At 47.4% G+C, this 22649-nt stretch overlaps 1 protein-coding gene across 1 annotated transcript in view; it reads right to left on the bottom strand.

Annotated features, from left to right (window-relative positions):
• Window positions 1-22649, bottom strand: part of TRABD2B (TraB domain containing 2B) — a 221552-nt gene that overhangs the window by 23384 nt on the left and 175519 nt on the right. Inside the window, exon 4 of the mRNA XM_060140120.1 lies at window positions 16040-16214. Coding sequence (XP_059996103.1) covers window positions 16040-16214 — 175 coding nt within the window. The remainder of the gene's footprint in view (window positions 1-16039; window positions 16215-22649) is intronic.

The following is a 22649-nucleotide window of genomic DNA, read 5'->3' as shown; positions in this document are numbered from 1 at the left end:
CGGCCTGCAGCACTGGGAATCCCAGTCTGTGCTTGTGGACTCTCAGGAAGGGGTTCTGGAGCAGGGGTGGGCTGGGGAAGGATCTGGATGGGCACGGGGGGTGGCTAGGCAGGTGGAGGCTCTTTCTCTCCCTCACCCTAGTGAGCCTGAGGCTGGTTTCAGGCCGGTCTGTTGTAAAATGGCAGAACCTCAGGCTATAGAATGACAGGATGGGCAAGGCCAGGCTGTGGGTGGCTGGGAGTCTTATAATCATATTTCTGTCCTAAGCTATTTCCTAGAGACATTCATGAAACTGGATCTGAGAGACTGTTGCACGAACAGACACCCTCTGGGGGATGGCGAGGTGTATTTCCAGGGGCAAAGACCCTCCCTCCCTCCCTCCCACAGTGCCTTCTTTGAGGGCCGGACAGGGGATGGCAACGAGTCAGGCTGACTCAGGTTCCCAGTGCTCGGAGGTCTGGGAAGGCCTGAGTTGGAAAAGGCACCCAGACGGGAACGTGTGCCATGGAGCCTGTGCGTCTGTAGGTCGCATGCTGCCGAAGAGTGCTGGGCCTGTCCCTGCATGTACGTCCTCAGCCTGCCTTTGGATGTGGGACTCAGGAGCTATGTGGCCATAAGGACACAGCGAGGCAGGCGTGGACTTCTGTCACCACGAGTTGTGTGTGGACGTGTCCCATGCTGACACACTGTTACAGGTCCTCTCAGCTGGCTCCCTGACCGCACGTGAGAACAGAGCCCCTGACCACGGCTCTGGGCCCCGGGAACCAGTCCCGGCTCTGTCCCCATCTCGCCATGAGCTTCACCCACGTCCTGGCGTCTGTGGAACTCAGTCTGCCCGTGGCTATGATGAGGTGGGCAGGCTCGAGCTTGGAGGCCGAGTCCAGCTTTGAAAGGCTCAGGTCGAGGATAGATGTGCAGCACTGAGCAGGCCATTTGCTCCAGGTGCTGCTGAGCCAGAAGTGGCATCTGCCGGCAGGATGTGCCCACAGCCCCGGGCCTGTTGCCATAGGATAGATGGTCTCTAAGAGCCAAGGTGGGGCTCCCATTGCCCTCACTTTACTGCTGGGCTGTTCTAAGCTCTCCAGGCCAGGAGACCAGGATTGGAGGATCCGGTCAACATTCATTCATCTGTTCCTTCCTTCACTCATTCATTCTTTCATACCTTCACTGAGCTCAAAACATATTACACATGACTGAAAAACACAGGCATGATGAAGTGAAGCCTGCCTTCCTGGAGCTCAGGACGCTGGCAGGAGACAGAGCCAGCACCCTGCACTGGCTCCACCATGGGGAGCAGCCTGGAAGTGGGGAGAGGACCAGGAGGCTGGAGCTGATGGAGGCTTTGGACCAGGACAGTGGCAGTGGGGATGGACAGAGTAGACAGCGGTGAGGTCTTTTTGGTGGTCTGTCAAAAAAACTGACCAGGCCCGTGCTCTCCGACTGCCAGTGATGGCGGGTCTGGGCCCCACGCTCCAGCGCCATCCATCTTCAGGGCTAGTTGATTCGGCAGAACCTCCAGAACGAACATGATCCTGCCAACATCTTGATTTCAGCCCAGTGAAATCCATTTCGGAGTTCTGAGCTCCAGGACGCCGTGTGGCTGACAGGGTCTTGGTGCTCCAGGCTGGTGTCAGACCTGAGCCTCTGAGGTGGGAGAGCCGAGTTCAGGACATTGGACCACCAGAGACCTCCCGGCCCCACGTAATATCAATCTGCGAGAGCTCTCCCAGAGATCTCTGTCTCAACGCTAAGACCCAGCTCCATCCAACGTCCAGCTAACCACCAGTGCTGGACACCCCATGCCAAACAACCAGTAAGACAGGGACACAACCCCACCCATTAGCAGAGAGGCTGCCTAAAATCATAATAAGTTCACAGACACTGCAAAACACACCACCGGACGTGACCCTGCCCACCAGAAAGACAAGATCCAGCCCCACCCACCAGAACACAGGCACCAGTCTCCCCCCACCAGGAAGCCTACACAAGCCACTGAACCAACCTCACCCACTGGGGGCAGACACCAAAAACAACAGGAACTATGAACCTGCAGCCTGTGAAAAGGAGACCCCAAACACAGTAAGTTAAGCAAAATGAGAAGACAGAGAAATACGCAGCAGATGAAGGAGCAAGGTAAAAACCCACCAGACCAAACAAATGAGGAGGAAATAAGCAGTGTACCTGAAAAAGAATTCAGAATAATGATAGTAAAGATGATCCAAAATCTTGGAAATAGAACAGAGAAAACACAAGAAACATTTAACAAGGCCTTAGAAGAACTAAAGAGTAAACAAACAATTATGAACAACATAATAAATGAAATTAAAAATTCTCTAGAAGGAATCAATAGCAGAATAACTGAGGCAGAAGAACGGATAAGTGACCTGGAAAATAAAATAGTGGAAGTAACTACTGCTGAGCAGAATAAAGAAAAAAGAATGAAAAGAATTGAGGACAGTCTCAGAGACCTCTGGGACAACATTAAACACACCAACATTGAATTATAGGGGTCCCAGAAGCAGAATAGAAAAAGAAAGGGTCTGAGAAAATATTTGAAGAGATTATAGTTGAAAACTTCCCTAACATGGGAAAGGAAATAGTCAATCAAGTCCAGGAAGTGCAGAGAGTCCCATACAGGATAAATCCAAGGAGAAACACGCCAAGACACATATTAATCAAACGATCAAAAATTAAATACAAAGAAAAAATATTGGAAGCAGCAAGGGAAAAGCAACCAATAACATACAAGGGAAGCCCTGTGAGGATAACAGCTGATCTTTCAGCAGAAACTCTGCAAGCCAGAAGGGAGTGGCAGGACATATTTAAAGTGATGAAAGGGAAAAACCTACAACCAAGATTACTCTACTCAGCAAGGATCTCATTCAGATTTTTTTTTTTTTTTTTGGCGGTACATGGGCCTCTCACTGCCGCGGCCTCTCCCGCCACGGAGCACAGGCTCCGGACGCGCAGGTCCAGCAGCCATGGCCCATGGGCCCAGCTGCTCCGCGGCACACGGGATCTCCCCGGACCGGGGCACGAACCCACAACCCCTGCATCGGCAGGTGGACTCTCAATCACTGTGCCACCTGGGAAGCCCTCTCATTCAGATTTGACAAAGAAATTAAAACCTTTACAGACAGGCAAAAGATAAGAGAATTCAGCACCACCAAACCAGCTTTACAACAAATGCTAAAGGAACTTCTCTAGGGGGAAACACAAGAGAAGGAAAAGACCTACAAAAACAAACCCAAAACAATTAAGAAAATGGTAATAGGAACATACATATCAATAATTACCTTAAATGTAAATGGATTAAAGCTCTAACCAAAAGACATAGACTGGCTGAATGGATATAAAAACAAGACTCGTATATATGCTGTCTACAAGAGACCCACTTCAGACCTAGGGACACATACAGCCTGAAAGCGAGGGGTTGGAAAAAGATATTCCATGCAAATGGAAATCAAAAGAAAGCTGGAGTAGCAATTCTCATATCAGACAAAATAGACTTTAACATAAAGACTATTACAAGAGACAAAGAAGGACACTACATAATGATCAAGGGATCAATCCAAGAAGAAGATATAACAATTGTAAATAATTATGCACCCAACACAGGAGCACCTCAATACGTAAGGCAAACGTTAACAGTCATAAAAGGGGAAATTGACAGTAGCACAATAATAGTAGGGGAATTTAACACCCCACTTTCACCAATGGACAGATAATGCAAAATGAAAATAAATAAGGAAACACAAGATTTAAATGACACATTAAACAAGATGGACTTAATTGATATTTATAGGACATTCCATCCAAAAACAACAGAATACACTTTCTTCTCAAGTGCTCATGGAACATTCTCCAGGATAGATCATACTTTGGGTCACAAATCAAGCCTTGGTAAATTTAAGAAAATTGAAATCATATAAGGTATCTTTTCCAACCACAATGCTATGAGACTAGATATCAATTACAGGAAAAAAAACTGTAAAAAATACAAACACAAGGAGGCTAAATAATATGCTACTAAACAACCAAGAGATCACTGAAGAAATCAAAGAGGAAACCAAAACATACCTAGAAACAAATGACAATGAAAACATGATGACCCAACACCTATGGGATGCAGCAAAAGCAGTTCCAAGAGGGAAGTTTATAGCAATATAATCCCACCTTAAGAAACAAGAAAAATCTCAAAAAAACAACCTAACCTTATACCTAAAGCAATTAGAGAAAAAAAAACAAAAAAACCCCACAAAGTTAGAAGAAGGAAAGACATCATAAAGATCAAATCAGAAATAAATGAAAAAGAAATGAAGGAAACAATAGCAAAGATAAATAAAACTAAAAGCTGGTTCTCTGAGAAGACAAAAAAAATCATAAACCATTAGCCAGACTCAGCAGGAAAAAAAGGGAGAAGACTCAAAACAACAGAAATAGAAATGAAAAAGGAGAAGTAACAACTGACACTGCAGAAATACAAAGGATCATGAGAGATTACTACAAGCAACTCTATTCCATAAAATGGACAACCTGGAAGTAATGGACCAATTCTTAGAAAAGCACAACCTTCCGAGATTGAACCAGAAAGAAATAGAAAATATAAACAGACCAATCACAAGCACTGAAATTGAAACTGTGATTAAAAATCTTCCAATAGGGGCTTCCCTGGTGGCGCAGTGGTTGAGAGTCTGCCTGCCGATGCAGGGGACACGGGTTCATGTCCCGGTCCGGGAAGATCCCACATGTCGTGGAGTGGCTAGGCCTGTGAGCCATGGCTGCTGAGCCTGTGCGTCTGGAGCCTGTGCTCCACAACGGGAGAGGCCACAACAGTGAGAGGCCCGCGTACCGCAAAAAAAAAAATAAAAAATCTTCCAACAAACAAAAGCCCAGGACTAGATAGCTTCATAGGCAAATTCTATCAAACATTTAGAGAAGAGCTAACACCTATCCTTCTTCTAAAATATAGCAGAGAGAGGAACACTCCCAAACTCATTCCACGAGGCCACCATCGCTCTGATACTAAAACCAGATGAAGATGTCACAAAAAAAGAAAATTACAGGCCAATATCACTGATGAACATAGATGCAAAAATTCTCAAAAAACTGCTAGCGGAGGTTGGCGGCGTGAACACAGCCTGCAGGGCGTTGGTGCGCCGCGGTTGGCCGGGAGAGAGTCCGGGGAGGGGTCTGTACCTGCCGAAGAGGCAAGAGACTTTTACGTCCGTCTTTGTTTCCTGGTGCGCGAGGGGAGGGGATTGAGAGTGCTGCTTGAGAGAGCTCCAGGGACGGGCGCGAGCCGCTGCTGGGAGTGCGGAGCCCAGAGACGGACATGGGACGCTAGGGCCGCTGCTGCCGCCGCCGGGAGGCCTGTGTGCGGACACAGGTCACTAGCCACACACCCTTCCGGGGAGCCTGTGCAGCCCGCCACTGCCAGGGTCCCGGGATCCAGGGACGGCTCCCCCGGGAGAGCACACGGCGCGCCTCAGGCTGCAGCGTCACGCCGGCCTCTGCCGCTGCAGGCCCGCCCCGCACTCCGTGACCCTCCCTGCCCCCCGGCCTGGGTGAGCCAGAGCCTCCGAATCAGCGGCTCCTTTGACCCCGTCCTGTCTGAGCGAAGAACAGACGCCCTCCGGCGACCTACACGCACAGGCGGGGCCAAATCCAAAGCTGAGCCCCTGGGAACTGTGAGAACAAAGAAGAGAAAGGGAAATCTCTCCCAGCAGCCTCAGAAGCAGCGGATTAAAGCTCCACAATCAACTTGATATACCCTGCATCTGTGGAATACCTGAATAGACAACGAATCATCCCAAATTAAGGAGCCCTGTGGATGAAAGGCTCTTGGTGCTGCAGCCAGGAGTCAGTGCTGTGCCTCTGAGGTGGGAGAGCCAACTTCAGGACACTGGGCCACAAGAGGCCTCCCAGCTGCACATAATATCAAACAGCAAAAATCTCCGAGAAATCGCCATCTCAACGCCAGCACCCAGCTTCACTCAACGACCAGCAAGCTACAGTGCTGGACATCCTATGCCAAACAACTAGCAAGACAGGAACACAACCCCACCCATTAGCAGAGAGGCTGCCCAAAATCATAATAAGTCTACAGACACCCCAAAACACACCACCAGACGTGGACCTGCCCACCAGAAGACAAGATCCAGCCTCATCCACCAGAACACAGGCACTACGAACCTTCAGCCTGCAAAAAAGGAGACCCCAAACACAGTAAGATAAGCAAAATGAAAAGACAGAAAAACACACAGCAGATGAAGGAGCAAGATAAAAACCCACCAGACCTAACAAATGAAGAGGAAATAGGCAGTCTACCTGAAAAAGAATTCAGAATAATGATAGTAAGGTTGATCCGAAATCTTGGAGATAGAATGGACAATAGAATGGACAAATTGCAAGAATCAGTTAACAAGGACCTCGAAGAAATAAAGATGAAACAAGCAACGATGAACAACACAATAAATGAAATTAAAAGTACTCTAGATGGGATCAATAGCAGAATAACTGAGGCAGAAGAACAGATAAGTGACCTGGAAGATAAAATAGTGGAAATAACTACTGCAGAGCAGAATAAAGAAAAAAGAATGAAAAGAACTGAGGACAGTCTCAGACACCTCTGGGACAACATTAAACGCACCAACATTCGAATTATAGGGGTTCCAGAAGAAGAAGAGAAAAAGAAAGGGACTGAGAAAATATTTGAAGAGATTATAGTTGAAAACTTCCCTAATATGGGAAAGGAAATAGTTAATCAAGTCCAGGAAGCACAGAGAGTCCCATACAGGATAAATCCAAGGAGAAATACGCCAAGACACATATTAATCAAACTGTCAAAAATTAAATACAAAGAAAACATATTAAAAGCAGCAAGGGAAAAACAACAAATAACACACAAGGGAATCCCCATAAGGTTAACAGCTGATCTTTCAGCAGAAACTCTGCAAGCCAGAAGGGAGTGGCAGGACATATTGAAAGTGTTGAAGGAGAAAAACCTGCAACCAAGATTACTCTACCCAGCAAGGATCTCATTCAGATTTGATGGAGAAATTAAAACCTTTACAGACAAGCAAAAGCTGAGAGAGTTCAGCACCACCAAACCAGCTCTACAACAACTGCTAAAGGAACTTCTCTAGGCAAGAAACACAAAAGAAGGAAAGGACCTACAATAACGAACCCAAAACAATTAAGAAAATGGGAATAGGAACACACATATCGATAATTACCTTAAATGTAAATGGACTAAATGCTCCCACCAAAAGACACAGATTGGCTGAATGGATACAAAAACAAGACCCATATATTTGCTGTCTACAAGAGACCCACTTCAGACCTAGAGACACATACAGACTGAAAGTAAGGGGATGGAAAAAGGTATTTCATGCAAATGGAAACCAAAAGAAAGCTGGAGTAGCAATTCTCATATCAGACAAAATAGACTTTAAAACAAAGACTATTAGAAGAGACAAAGAAGGACACTACATAATGATCAAGGGATCGATCCAAGAGGAAGATATAACAATTGTAAATATTTATGCACCCAACATAGGTGCACCTCAATACATAAGGCAAATACTGACAACCATAAAAGGGGAAATCGCCAGTAACACATTCATAGTAGGGGACTTTAACACCCCACTTTCACCAATGGACAGATCATCCAAAATGAAAATAAATAAGGAAACACAAGCTTTAAATGATACATTAAACGAGATGGAGTTAATTGATATTTATAGGACACTCCATCCAAAAACAACAGAATACACATTTTTCTCAAGTGCTCATGGAACATTCTCCAGGATAGATCATATCTTGGGTCACAAATCAAGCCTTGGTAAATTTAAGAAAATTGAAATTGTATCAAGTATCTTTTCTGACCACAACGCCATGAGACTAGATATCAATTACAGGAAAAGATCTGTAAAAAATACAAACACATGGAGGCTAAACAACACACTACTTAATAATGAAGTGATCACTGAAGAAATCAAAGAGGAAATCAAAAAATATCTAGAAACAAATGACAATGGAGACACAACGACCCAAAACCTGTGGGATGCAGCAAAAGCAGTTCTAAGGGGGAAGTTTATAGCAATACAAGCCCACCTTAAGAAGCAGGAAACATCTCGAATAAACAACCTAACCTTGCACCTCAAGCAATTAGAGAAAGAAGAACAAAAAAACCCCAAAGCTAGCAGAAGGAAAGAAATCATAAAAATCAGATCAGAAATAAATGAAAAAGAAATGAAGGAAACAATAGCAAAGATCAATAAAACTAAAAGCTGGTTCTTTGAGAAGATAAACAAAATAGATAAACCACTAGCCAGACTCATCAAGAAAAAAAGGGAGAAGACTCAATTCAATAGAATTAGAAATGAAAAAGGAGAGGTAACAACTGATACTGCAGAAATAAAAGAGATCATGAGAGATTACTACAAGCAACTCTATGCCAATAAAATGGACAATCTGGAAGAAATGGACAAATTCTTAGAAATGCACAACCTGCCAAGACTGAATCAGGAAGAAATAGAAAATATGAACAGACCAATCACAAGCACTGAAATTGAAACTGTGATTAAAAATCTTCCAACAAAGAAAAGCCCAGGACCAGATGGCTTCACAGGCGAATTCTATCAAACATTTAGAGAAGAGCTAACACCTATCCTTCTCAAACTCTTCCAAAATATAGCAGAGGGAGGAACACTCCCAAACTCCTTCTACGAGGCCACCATCACCTTGATACCAAAACCAGAGAAGGATGTCACAAAGAAAGAAAACTACAGGCCAATATCACTGATGAACATAGATGCAAAAATCCTCAACAAAATACTAGCAAACAGAATCCAACAGCACATTAAAAGGATCATACACCATGATCAAGTGGGGTTTATCCCAGGAATGCAAGGATTCTTCAATATACGCAAATCTATCAATGTGATAAACCATATTAACAAACTGAAGGAGAAAAACCATATGATCATCTCAATAGATGCAGAGAAAGCTTTTGACAAAATTCAACACCCATTTATGATAAAAACCCTGCAGAAAGTAGGCATAGAGGGAACTTTCCTCAACATAATAAAGGCCATATATGACAAGCCCACAGCAAACATCATCCTCAATGGTGAAAAACTGAAAGCATTTCCACTAAGATCAGGAACAAGACAAGGTTGCCCACTCTCACCACTCTTATTCAACATAGTTTTGGAAGTTTTAGCCACAGCAATCAGAGAAGAAAAGGAAATAAAAGGAATCCAAATCAGAAAAGAAGAAGTAAAGCTGTCACTGTTTGCAGATGACATGATCCTATACATAGAGAACCCTAAAGATGCTACCAGAAAACTACTAGAGCTAATCAATGAATTTGGTAAAGTGGCAGGATACAAAATTAATGCACAGAAATCTCTGGCATTCCTATATACTAATGATGAAAAATCTGAAAGTGAAATCAAGAAAACACTCCCATTTACCATTGCAACAAAAGGAATAAAATATCTAGGAATAAACCTACCTAAGGAGACAAAAGATCTGTATGCAGAAAATTATAAGACACTGATGAAAGAAATTAAAGATGATACAAATAGATGGAGAGATATACCATGTTCTTGGATTGGAAGAATCAACATTGTGAAAATGACTCTACTACCCAAAGCAATCTATAGATTCAATGCAATCCCTATCAAACTACCACTGGCATTTTTCACAGAACTAGAACAAAAAATTTTGCAATTTGTATGGAAACACAAAAGACCCCGAATAGCCAAAACAATCTTGAGAACGAAAGAAGGAACTGGAGGAATCAGGCTCCCAGACTTCAGACTATACTAGAAAGCTACAGTTATCAAAATGGTATGGTACTGGCACAAAAACAGAAAGATAGATCAATGGAACAGGATAGAAAGCCCAGAGATAAACCCACGCACATATGGTCACCTTATCTTTGACAAAGGAGGCAGAAATGTACAGTGGAGAAAGGACAGCCTATTCAATAAGTGGTGCTGGGAAAACTGGACAGCTACATGTAAAAGTATGAGATTAGATCACTCCCTAACACCATACACAAAAATAAGCTCAAAATGGATCAAAGACCTAAATGTAAGGCCAGAAACTATCAAACTCTTAGAGGAAAACATAGGCAGAACACTCTATGACATAAATCACAGCAAGGTCCTTTTTGACCCACCTCCTAGAGAAATGGAAATAAAAACAAAAGTAAACAAATGGGACCTAATGAAACTTAAAAGCTTTTGCACAGCAAAGGAAACCATAAACAAGACCAAAAGACAACCCTCAGAATGGGAGAAAATATTTGCAAATGAAGCAACGGACAAAGGATTAATCTCCAAAATTTATAAGCAGCTCATGCAGCTTAATAACAAGAAAACAAACAACCCAATCCAAAAATGGGCAGAAGACCTAAAAAGACATTTCTCCAAAGAAGATATACAGAGTGCCAACAAACACATGAAAAAATGCTCAACATCACTAATCATTAGAGAAATGCAAATCAAAACTACAATGAGATATCATCTCACACCAGTCAGAATGGCCATCATCAAAAAATCTAGAAACAATAAATGCTGGAGAGGGTGTGGAGAAAAGGGAACCCTCTTACACTGTTGGTGGGAATGTAAATTGATACAGCCACTGTGGAGAACAGTATGGAGGTTCCTTAAAAAGCTACAAATAGAACTACCATAGGACCCAGCAATCCCACTACTGGGCATATACCCTGAGAAAACCATAATTCAAAAAGAGTCATGTACGAAAATGTTCATTGCAGCTCTATTTACAATAGCCCAGAGATGGAAACAACCTAAGTGTCCATCATCGGATGAATGGATAAAGAAGATGTGGCACATATATACAATGGAATATTACTCAGCCATAAAAAGAGACGAAATTGAGCTATTTGTAATGAGGTGGATAGACCTAGAGTCTGTCATACAGAGTGAAGTAAGTCAGAAAGAGAGAGACAAATACCGTATGCTAACACATATATATGGAATTAAAAAAAAAAAGTCATTGAAAACCTAGGGGTGAAACAGGAATAAAGACACAGACTTACTAGAGAATGGACTTGAGGCTATGGGGAGGGGGAAGGGTAAACGGTGACAAAGTGATAAAGAGGCATGGACATATATACACTACCAAAAGTAAGGTAGTTAGCTAGTGGGAAGCAGCCGCATAGCACAGGGAGATCAGCTCGGTGCTTTCTGACCGCCTGGAGGGGTGGGATAGGGAGGGTGGGAGGGAGGGAGACGCAAGCGGGAAGAGATATGGGAATATATGTATATATATAACTGATTCATTTTGTTGTGAAGCTGAAACTAACATACCATTGTAAAGCAATTATACTCCAATAAAGATGTTAAAAAAAAACCAAACTGCTAGCAAACAGAATCCAACAGCACATTAAAAGGATCATACACCATGATCAAGTGGGGTTTATCCCAGGAATGCAAGGATTCTTCAATATATGCAAATCAATCAATGTGATAAACCATATTAACAAATTGAAGGAGAAAAACCATATGAGCATCTCAATAGATGCAAAAAAGCTTTTGACAAAACTCAACACCCATTTATGATAAAAACTGTCCATAAAGTAGGCATAGAGGGAACCTACCTCAACATAATAAAGGCCATATATGACAAACCCACAGGCAACATCATTCTCAATGGTGAAAACTGAAACCATTTCCTTTAAGATCAGGAACAAGACAAGGTTGCCCACTCTCACCATGATTATTCAGCATAGTTTTGGAAGTTTTAGCCACAGCAATTAGAGAAGAAAAAGAAAAAAAGGAATCCAAATCAGAAAAGAAGAAGTAAAGCTGTCACTGTTTGCAGATGACATGATACTATACATAGAGAATCCTGAAGGTGCTACCAGAAAACTACTAGAGCTAATCAGTGCATTTGGTAATGTAGAAGGATACAAAATTAATGCACAGAAATCTCTTGCATTCCTATAGACCAATGATGAAAAATCTGAAAGAGAAATCAAGAAAACACTCCCATTTACCATTACAACAAAAAGAATAAAATACCTAGGAATAAACCTACCTAAAGAGAAAAAAGACCTGTATATGGAAAACTATAAGACACTGATGAAAGAAATTAAAGATGATACAAACAGATGGAGAGATATAGCATGTTCTTGGATTGGAAGAATCAACATTGTGAAAATGACTCTACTACCCAAAGCAATCTACAGATTCAGTGCAATCCCTATCAAACGACCACTGGCATTTTTCACAGAACTAGAACAAAAAATTTCACAATTTCTATGGAAACACAAAAGACCCCGAATAGCCAAAGCAATCTTTAGAAAGAAAAAAGGAGCTGGAGGAATCAGGTTCCTGGACTTCAGACTGTATTACAAAGCTGCAGTAATGAAGACAATATGGTACTGGCAAAAAACAGAAATATGGATCAATGGAACAGGATAGAAAGCCCAGAGATAAACCCACGCACATATGGTCACCTTATTTTTGATAAAGGAGGCAAGAATATACAAAGGAGAAAAGACAGCCTCTTCAATAAGTGGTGCTGGGAAAATTGGACAGCTACATGTAAAAGAATGAAATTAGAACACTCCCTAACACCATACACAAAAATAAACTCAAAATGGTTAAAGACCTAAATGTAAGGCCAGACACTATCAAACTCTTAGAGGAAAACATAGGCAGAACACTCTATGATATAAATCACAGCAAGATCCTTTTTGACCCACCTCCTAGAGAAATGGAAATAAAAACAAAAATAAACAAGTGGGACTTAATGAAACTTAAAAGCTTTTGCACAGTAAAGGAAACCATAAACAAGACGAAAAGGCAACCCTCAGAATGGGAGAAAATATTTGCAAACAAAGCAACTGACAAAGGATTAATCTCCAAAATTTACAAGCAGCTCATGCAGCTCAATAACAAGAAAACAAACAACCCAATCCAAAAATGGGCAGAAGACCTAAATAGACATTTCTCTAAAGAAGATATACAGATGGCCAACAAACACATGAAAGAATGCTCAACATCATTAATCATTAGAGAAATGCAAATCAAAACTACAATGAGATATCATCTCACACCAGTCAGAATGGCCATCATCAAAAAATCTAGAAACAGTAAATGCTGGAGAGGGTGTGGAGAAAAGGGAACACTCTTGCACTGCTGGTGGGAATGTGAATTGGTACAGCCACTATGGAGAACAGTAAGGAGGTTCCTTAAAAATCTACAAAGAGAACTACCATATAACCCAGCAATCCCACTACTGGGCATATACCCTGAGAAAACCATAATTCAAAAAGAATCATGTACCAAAATATTCATTGCAGCTCTATTTACAATAGCCAGGAGATGGAAACAACCTAAGTGTCCATCATCAGATGAATGGATAAAGAAGATGTGGCACATATATACAATGGAATATTACTCAGCCATATAAAGAAACGAAATTGAGCTATTTTTAATGAGGTGGATGGACCTAGAGTCTGTCATACAGAGTGAAGTAAGTCAGAAGGAGAAAGACAAATACCATATGCTGACACATATATATGGAATTTAAGAAAAAAAAATGTCATGAAGTACCTGGGGGTAAGACAGGAATACACAGACCTACTAGAGAATGAACTTGAGGATATGGGGAGGGGGAAGGGTAAGCTGTGACAAAGTGACAGAGTGGCATGGACATATATACACTACCAAACGTAAAATAGATAGCTAGTGGGAAGCAGCCGCATAGCACAGGGAGATCAGCTCGGTGCTTTGTGACCACCTAGAGGGGTGGGATAGGGAGGGTGGGTGACGCAAGAGGGAGGGGATATGGGGATATATGTATACATATAGCTGATTCACTTTGTTATACAGCAAAAAGTAACACAACATTGTAAAGTAATTATACTCCAATAAAGACGTAAAAAAAAAACCCAGAAAAAAACAAAACAAAACTGACCAGGAATCAGCTGGATTTCAGAGATGGGGAAGAAAGTAGAGGTGGTAGGGAGCCTGCGTGCTGGCCTGGTGCCTGAGTGGACATTTGTGCTGCAGTGCACTTGGGGTTTCAGTGTCAGTGGTTGCCTGGGCCATTGTGATTTTCGTCTCTAGGCTCTCCTGTTTCCACACCCACAGGAAGAAGCAGGTATTAGCTACCCCCAGCCCCTGAGTGACTGGTCCTGAGCCCTGCAGCAGGTGGGGCAGGTAGAGCATGCAGAATGCTGGATCCCTTACCGGCCTCTCTCAGTGACCGGGCTCTCTAGGGGCTCACATTAGGGGAGGAGCCTGAGGGCTAGTTGAGTTCCCAGTGGTGCCCCTTTTGTGGTCAGCTGTGGGCCGGTTTAGCACAGGATACACTGCCCAGATGCCCATAGGAGGGAGGGCTGGGGAGCCTGCTGGGATGGTGAGTGAGGGAGAGTGTGTGTTGGGGAGCACTTGCTTCCCTGCATGGTCCCCAGATCTGTTCTGACTCAAGCCAGGTCCCCAGCAGGTGTCCTGCTGTCGAAGTCCTGCTTCTACTGGCTCCTTCAGGCAGCCCCTCCCACCGCCACAGGAACCCCACTCTTCTCAGAAATCTGTTTGAAGAGCTCCTAGAATCACAGATGGCCCAAGTGAGTCCTGGGTCTTTCTGCTCAGATGAGTGAACTGAGGCTGCCAGAGGGGAGGGAAGAGGCCACATCAGGCCATGGCACAGCTGCAGCATTAGCCCAGACGTCTCCGTCCAGCTGCAGGTGTGGTCTTATAGAGGCTGTCCCAGAGGTCCCGCATTTCTGAGGCCCTCCCATACGCCTCTGCCGTGCTGAGGGCCGAAGGGGAGGGAAGACAGCTGCAGACACACACAAACCCTGGATCTTGCCCTTGAAGTATCTGGGGTTGAACAGTGGGGGGTGGGTGAGGCAGACCTCCAGCAGTGGACACGCCCTGTTATGAATCAGGATGTCCACACAGGCCCTTCTGCGTTAGACAGGCTGCTCGGCTTGATCCAACTCCGCCTGACGCAGGCAGGCAGCGTGTGGGTAGCGGGGCAGGGAAGGGAGGGGAGAGAGAGGACAGCGCCAGGGAGCACAACGCCCACGAGTGCGACGCCCGCCAGCCACCTCAAGGGGAATTCGTTCAGCCCAAATTGCAAGCAGTGTGAGCAAGAAATACGTTTGTCCTTGTAGCACCAGAGCAAGAGCTGATAAATAAAGGAGGCAAATGCAGTATCTTGGTCCCAAGGTGGACAGCACTGTCATCAGGAGAGACAGCCATGGAGAAAGGAAGACAGAGTGAGGGAGAAGAAGCAGGAGAGGAACAGGGAGAGAGACGCTGAGCAAGTCCTGTACCTGTACCTGCGTGTCTGGACTTCCCAGAGCCCCAGAAGGAGCATCAAGGTCATGGTTCATATGGTGGGGATAAAATTGGTATTAACTGTCATCATCATAATGATGCCGATCGTTGTGGCTGCCATTTTGAGTTCCAGCTATGTGGTAGTAATCTTTGCAACTATTCTACAAGGTAGGTCTTTTCAATTCATCACATAATTATTGTTATCACTGCCCATTCATAGAAGAGGGACTTGAGCCCTTGAGAAGGTCCCCTCCGAAGCCATGCAGTCTGGAGGGGGTTGGGCTGGGATTTAGAGCCAGGGCTGTGGGATGCCAGAGCCGCCTTCTCCCCACTGGGCCACGTGGCCCTCACTGACTTGGCCTTGGCTCTGAGGGGTGGGCCCAAGCCTGGGCTGGACACTGGGAGCTGGCTTCAGGTCTGGGCTCTCAGCATGGCCTCCTGGGGCATGAAGGAGCCACAGAAGTTATCCTGGTTTTGGCAGTGGTCACCGCCCTTGTCCATGGGGACTGTCACAGAAGAAGCCTTGACCAGAAGCAGGGGACCCGCGTTGGATTCCAGCTCTGCTGAACACTGTGTGGCTTTCCCTGCTCATTCGGGGCCTCAACTTTTCCCTTTATGAAGCAGAGGTCAGAAGAGGGTCCAGCAACCCTCCCAGCCCTTAAGGATCTGGCAAACAATCCCTTCCCCACTCCGGTCCAAACCTGCTCCGAAGGCAAAGAAGCAGATCTTGTCTTCGTTCTCCTGCAGAAGAGTCATGACCCTCTTCCCCATCCGCTCATTCCTCTTGTAGATGAGCTCCTGGCGGAAGTAGCTGTCGATCTCCTGGGCCGTGACCTGCTCGTGCGGCGGAAGGGTGGTGTTGATAAAGTTGGGTAGCTGTAAAGGCAAGACAGAGACTGCTGCCTTCAGTTCTTCCTGGAGCAGGGTGGCTTTCAATAAACATACACAGCCCAGCGTGGGGCTGGGTAACTTACCTTTATTCAGGTAACTGATGCTTTTCATCAGTTCCCAGATGCTTTGAGATGACTGTTGTTATCCCAGTTTCACAAATAAAGAAAGAAGAGCGAAAGATCCAGAGATAGGTGGAGAGCCGCACAGCTAAGTAAATGGCAGAGCCAGGCTGGAGCCCTTGGACGCCACCCTCACACACGTATCACTCCCGCGTCTCTGCCTTGTTGAACCTCGGCTTCTGGACACAGAGGTCCTGGGAGGCTCTCACTGTAGCACTGACCCTGTCACTGGCACGTACAGGGAATCTGGTTCAGCAAGCAGGTGTGGAGGGTCTGCCTGGTGTAGCGAAAAGGCTGACCTGGGCTTCAGGCCCTGTTCTGATGCTGTATGACTTTGGCCAAGTTACTTAACTTTTCTGAGTCCAGGTTTCCTCATTTATAAGTTGGGGCTGATGGTATTGAGGGGGATTGCATGAGATGATGGGTGTTGTCGTGGACACCTTTCAGCCCACCCCACCCTACAGAGGTCAGAGGAGGGGTCATAACCTTTGATTCTCCCAGTGTATCAGCCCTGGTTGGCCACTTTCTGTTGCCACCACTATCTCTGCATCCCCAGCTCCACCGCTGCTCAGGACGTAACCCAAACCCTCCATCCCTTCTTGAAAATTTCAACTCCAGGACCAAGGCTTCCTTCCATAACAATGGTTTGTTCAACAACCTGGCTTGGAGCTATCCATATTTCCCAGCTCTCGGCCCCATGTCCACACTCAGCCGCATGGCCTGGGGTCAGCATTTCTGACGTGTCTTTGAACGAGGCAGAGAGCTCCCTGAGTTCAGGGACAGCACCTCTGTCACTCCTGGGCCCCTGCTGCCTGGCACAAAGTAGGTGCCCAGCACAGGTTTCTGGAGCCTTGAACATAAAGATGTGCCGTCCCTCCACACCACATCGCCTCTTCCTGTTCTTCTGTTCCCGACACGTTGCCTCTCTAACCTGCTCCAGTGCTGTGGCCTTCAGCATGTGGGTGGGGTGGGAGAGGAAGCCATGGACCACGGAGGACCCTGAGGCCATGAGTAAGAATACCTGCTCTTTCCCCACAATCCACCGGTGTGATTCTAACCTCCAAGCCCTTGCTCACAAGGGGTGCCCCCTTCATCACTCTGTCTTCACCAACCCAGGCCCAAAGCACAGGACACAAGGCCTAGCTGACTTCTGAACTGGCCAGATGGCGAGTCCAGCACGAGGAGACTAATGTCCTACAGGTTTTAGCCCAGCCACATGGATTCCAGAGCCACTGACGAGTTGTCAGCCCTCCTTCTGAGGAAAATGGAGACATCAATGGAGGCTGAACCCAGAGGGACTCTGGGGAGGCTGGGACATCTGCCTCTGCTATCTGTTGGCCAAGGACCAGGGCATTCCCTGAGTGAGAGGGGCTTCTCTGCCAGAAATGCCTGATACGCTGTTCTGGGAGGAGCAAGACATTGATATGACTGGTATGCCCTAAACTTGAGCAGTGCACAACCTAGATAGCTGTATGCAGCAGCTCTGCCAGTGCCCAATCAGGGCCAGCACAGAGTTGGTGCTTGGGGACTGTTTGGCAAATGGATATATAGAGGAAGGAATAGAGTTCTTACTCCCTCCCCTAACCATGGAGGGGATGCTTGGCAGCCCTGATAAAACAGGCCACACGTGGACTTGACGCCACCGTAGGAAACACTGCAGGCTTCTGAGTGGGGGAGGAGCACAAGAGAGGCTGTGACTCAGAAGGGTTATATCTGGAAACCTGGGCCTCGCAGGCTTCTCTCCGTTCCTTGGGTGTGGAAGGAACGTGGGACGATGCTGCACTGACAGATAAACATTTGTTCAATGAGTGGACGCACGGATGAATGGGTGGCCCGCAGGCAGCAGCTCTGGAGGTTGTGAATGTGAGTCCTGAACAGCTGGGTCAGCTCGGGTTGGAATCCTCCTTTTGCCACTTACCAGCTGGGTGGCCTCTAACTCACAGGTTAGTTGGCCCCTCTGAGACTCAGTTTCCCAATTGGTCATATAGGGGCTATATATATTGTTATAGGAATTAAACAAGGTCAGTTTTGGAAAGCGCTTAGCACAGCGCGTGGCACAAAGGAAGTCTTGATGAAACGTCAGCTTTGTACAACGAGCCTGGAGGATGGGGCTGGCTGCGTCATCTTTCCCCTCTGACGGCAGGGGCTACAGTGAAGGGTGGCCTTGGACGGGGGATAGAGATGGAGATGACAGAGAGGCGGCCTTCAGAACCATCAGAGAGCCTGAAGGCAGCATTCTGCTTCCCTTCCCCTCTTCCGAGGGTCCAGGCAGAGGCCTTCTCCCTGGGATGTGTCCAGCCCGCCCTCCTCAGTCCCCTGACCATGAGTGTGCATTTGTGGGTGATGAATCTCCATTCAATATGTAGGGAGCTTGAAAAAAAAAACAAGAACTAGAAAGTTCCATGTCAAAGCCACAAAGAAGCTGGGCTAGCCACTGGGTTCCGTGGGCTGCCCTGCAGCTGGCTGACATTCTCTGCATGTTTCATGCTGACGGGTCCTGGCTCCATGCCAAGGATGAGGCCTGGCTGGATGGAAGCAAATTAATGATGTGATTAGACTTGTTGGGAGTCTTAAATCTCTTGCAACAAGTTCAAGTGCAGGATGTATGATAACATTTTAAAGAGGATACGTTAAGTCCCCAGGACCCTAAAGTGATAGGTCCAAGATGGAGTGATGAGAAGATGGGCCAGGCAGAGCTGGAGCGGGACTGTGAGGCTCCCCTGACCCCCGACTAGGACTGGGTCAGGTCTAGCGGTCAAGGGCTCAGGTCTGCTGATGTCACAACCTCAATGTCCTCACCCCTTCTCTTTATCCTGTCCATCCAACAGACACCTTCTGAGAACTTCCGTGGGTCCAGCCCTGTGTCCAGCTAGGAGGCCCACAGATAACCCAGGGTCTGCTGCCCTGGACAAGGCTCACACCAGTGGGGATCAGGACACTGGGGCACACATGTTTTCAAGGGCAGTGAGGGATGTGGGAGCCTGGAGGAGGCCGCTAACAGGGTGACAACGTGTCTCGGTTTGTTGAAGACAATCCAGGTTCACGGCTATGGTAGATTGCTGCATGGCTATTAATTATTCTGACTCAATTACATTTGACCTTTTCCTCTCAATAGTGTCCGAGTGTGGACAATAAATATATGCATTTCTATTCTACACCTAACACAGGCTGGGGGCTCAGAGGAGTCTTCCCAGGGGAGGGGCCGTTGGATCACCCTGCTGATTTGGGGGCACCGACAGTGCTAGTGACCGGAGAGCTGCAGGAGGCCAGGGACTCAGCCATTTCTGAAGGTGTGACGGAGGGGGGGTGAGGTGAAGCCGACCAAGGGTGAGGTGTGCCTGGCCCCTGTCCGCCAGTATGATCATCCTGGGCCCTGCATCTGTCCAACCCCGGCCTCCAGAGGCCGCTCCAGCAGCCTCGGCACTGCAGCCAGAGGCATCTTTCTGACCACGTCCCTGTCTGGCTTAAACACCCCAGGGTTTCGGCCCCTCAGTGAACATTCTCACCCCCATATGGTCTGCCGTCTGCTTTGCAGATCATTCCTCAGGACCTCCCACTTTCCTGTGCCCCTGCCACGCAGCTCGCTCTGCCTGCCAGCCCCTGGCTTTGTCCACACGTGGCCAGACTCTACCCTCAAGCCTGGTCCAATACCACCTTCACCTGAAGCCCTCCCCGGCTGCAGGCGGTGACTGCCCCCTCCAGCCCCTGTGACATCAAGACCTCCAGCCGCAGACCCCTTCTCTGTTAGCACGCGGGCACTGGATTTAGCCTTGCTGCCCTGACACTAGGCTTGTCTGTGTCTGGGGGCGGGGCTGCCTAGTCCCTCCCTTGAGGGCTAGACTCTGCCTGTGCACCCCTGGGCTGCTATTCTAACCTGGGGGGGCCAATCTACCTGTGCCCTCTGCTCTACTTCAAGTACAGGCACTGCCGGGAGACCCCCGACGTAGATCACCTCTCAGAGACACGCCAGTGGTTCTGGACACCGCGCAAAGAAAATCTGAACTTGTCATCCCCCGGGGTCACCCCCTTCTTCCCTCTCTCAGTTTAGTGTCCTACTCTCTGTGGCCAGGGCCCTGTCCGGCACACCACGCTCCCCAGCCTGGCCATTTCATGGCCAAGCCATCCTGAGTGGTGACCGGGTACCCCTCAGGCACACAGCTCCCTGGCTGCTCAGGGCTCACCAGCCTCTGCCCAGAGGAGGATGCAGTGCTAGGCTGTCACAGGGTGGGTGGATGGCTGGTGAAACGCCTGTGAGCCTCGTGCTGCCAGGGTTCTCCTCCCTCTCTCCTCTACCAGAGAGAGAAAGGGCACCCAGAATCCCAGCCTTCTGTGCAGGGCCTCCGCACCCTTCCTCTCCCTCACTCTCTGCTCTGCACCGAGCACAGCACACGCCTGCATTTGCCCGTGCAGCATCGCTCACTGATACTCGCTCTGTGCCACGCCCTGCACTGGGCAGCACGACGAGAGTGGACAGCACACCCTTGCTCTCGAGGAGCTTGGGGTCTAGCGGTGTCCCTGGCTATGCCTCCAGCCCAAACTCTCAGCCCTCCTCCTGCTGTCTCTTGCCTCCGCTCGTCTGCGTGGTTTCCTCTGCTGGAATGTTCTTCTGCCTCCTCTCTGTGGCCAATTCAGGTTCTTCTCTGACCTCTCTTATTTCAGGAATCTTTCCTTCTCTCTCCAGCCCTTCCCCACCCCTACCCCAAGCCCACCTAAATTCCTGCTCCTGCCACAGGCTCCAAGGGCATCCTCTACTTCCCCTCGTAGCAAGGACCATGCTTCGGTGCAGTTGCTTGTTGAATCTCTCCTTTCTTCCTATGAGACCCTCAGCCCCATGAGGGCAGCTCTCTCTGGCGCCCCGCCATATCCCTTTCCATAGCACTGTGCCCGGCATTTATACACTATTTCCTTCATTCATCCAATATCTACTGAGTCGTGCTCTGTGCCAGGCGCTGCTCTAGCCAATTATCAGTGAATAAAACAGACTCAAAACCCTGCCCTCAGGGAGTTTATGCTGTAATGGGAAAGGACAGACAATAAATAATGACTGATCAATGAATCAAGATATATAAGTGTGTGAGAAGATGATAAAGGCCATGAGGAAAAGTAGAGCTTCATAAAGGGGACAGGTTGCGGGGGGGGAGGGGCGTCAGGTTGCAATTCTAGACCCGATCGGGGCCCGCCTCACTGAGACGATGATACTTGCATTATGTCTTGAAGGCAGAGACGGGCTGAGCCACGGTAATACCTGGGGAAAGTCCTTCCTGGCAGAGGGAACAGCCAGTGCAAAGGCGAAGTGTGTGGGTGGGCACATGGGTCAGCAGGGAGGCCTGCGCAGCTGGAGTGGCATGTGGTGGGCAACGGGGGAGGCAGAGGACGTGGGGTGGAGACTGGGGAAAGACCACGGGACCACGCAGGCCATCACAGAGACTCTGGCTTTATCCTGAGAAAAATCGGGAGCCTTTGAGTGTCCTGAGCGGGGAGGTGGCCTGTTCTGACTAATTCAGCTGCCTCTCGAATGAATGAATAATCAAGCAACAGAAACAGAAAGCACAGGGGGCCTAGAGGTGCCCGGGAGAAAATCTAACCCCACCCAGGGTGTCAGGGCGGTTCCGCAGGTGAGATGACACTGGACCACGGCCCGAGTGGGAGGAAACTGGGAGGCAGGAGCCTGAACAAAGGCAGAGCTGTGGGAAAGGGCAAGGTGCATGGGGGAAGCGCTACAAGTGGCAGAGGTCAGCAAAATGAGGTCTTTGTGGCAGGGGACCTGGGCTGTGATGAGGTCCATGGAGGGTAGGACATGGAGAGGGGGCCGTGACTACCTACGAAGTACCTTGGAATTTATCCCGAGGGCAACGGGAGGCCTGGTGGAGTCATGCTCAGCTCCTGGGCTCCCACTCACTGTCTGCCCAGCCTGGGGTAATCTTTCCTCTAGGACTAGAATCGAGGCAGAGAGCCCTGGACTGGACTCAAGCCCAAGCTCTGAGCACCTGTGAGCTTTCCCTTTCCTGGGCTTTAATCTCCCCAGATGCTGGACTAAACCTCAACGAGGCCTCCCTGTTCTTACAGGCAAAGCTTCCAGGGTCTAGGCCCCAGAGTCGCACACACCAGGCTCAAGCACTGCTCTTGACAACTTGATAACAACTAATAAGTGGTGTGGCCTTGGGCAAGTCTCTTCCACTCCTTGAGCCTCAGTTTCCCCCATCTATAAAACGGGGGTGCCCAAGCTCCTGCTTACCGTGGCTGGAGAGAAGACTGCCTGCGCCTGGCACACAGTAGGTGTCTAATAAATGCCTTCCTATGG

The sequence above is a fragment of the Lagenorhynchus albirostris genome, chromosome 2 (genome assembly GCF_949774975.1).
Source record: "Lagenorhynchus albirostris chromosome 2, mLagAlb1.1, whole genome shotgun sequence".
In the NCBI taxonomy this organism is placed as follows: domain Eukaryota; kingdom Metazoa; phylum Chordata; class Mammalia; order Artiodactyla; family Delphinidae; genus Lagenorhynchus; species Lagenorhynchus albirostris.
This window is presented reverse-complemented; position numbering and strand designations above follow the sequence as displayed.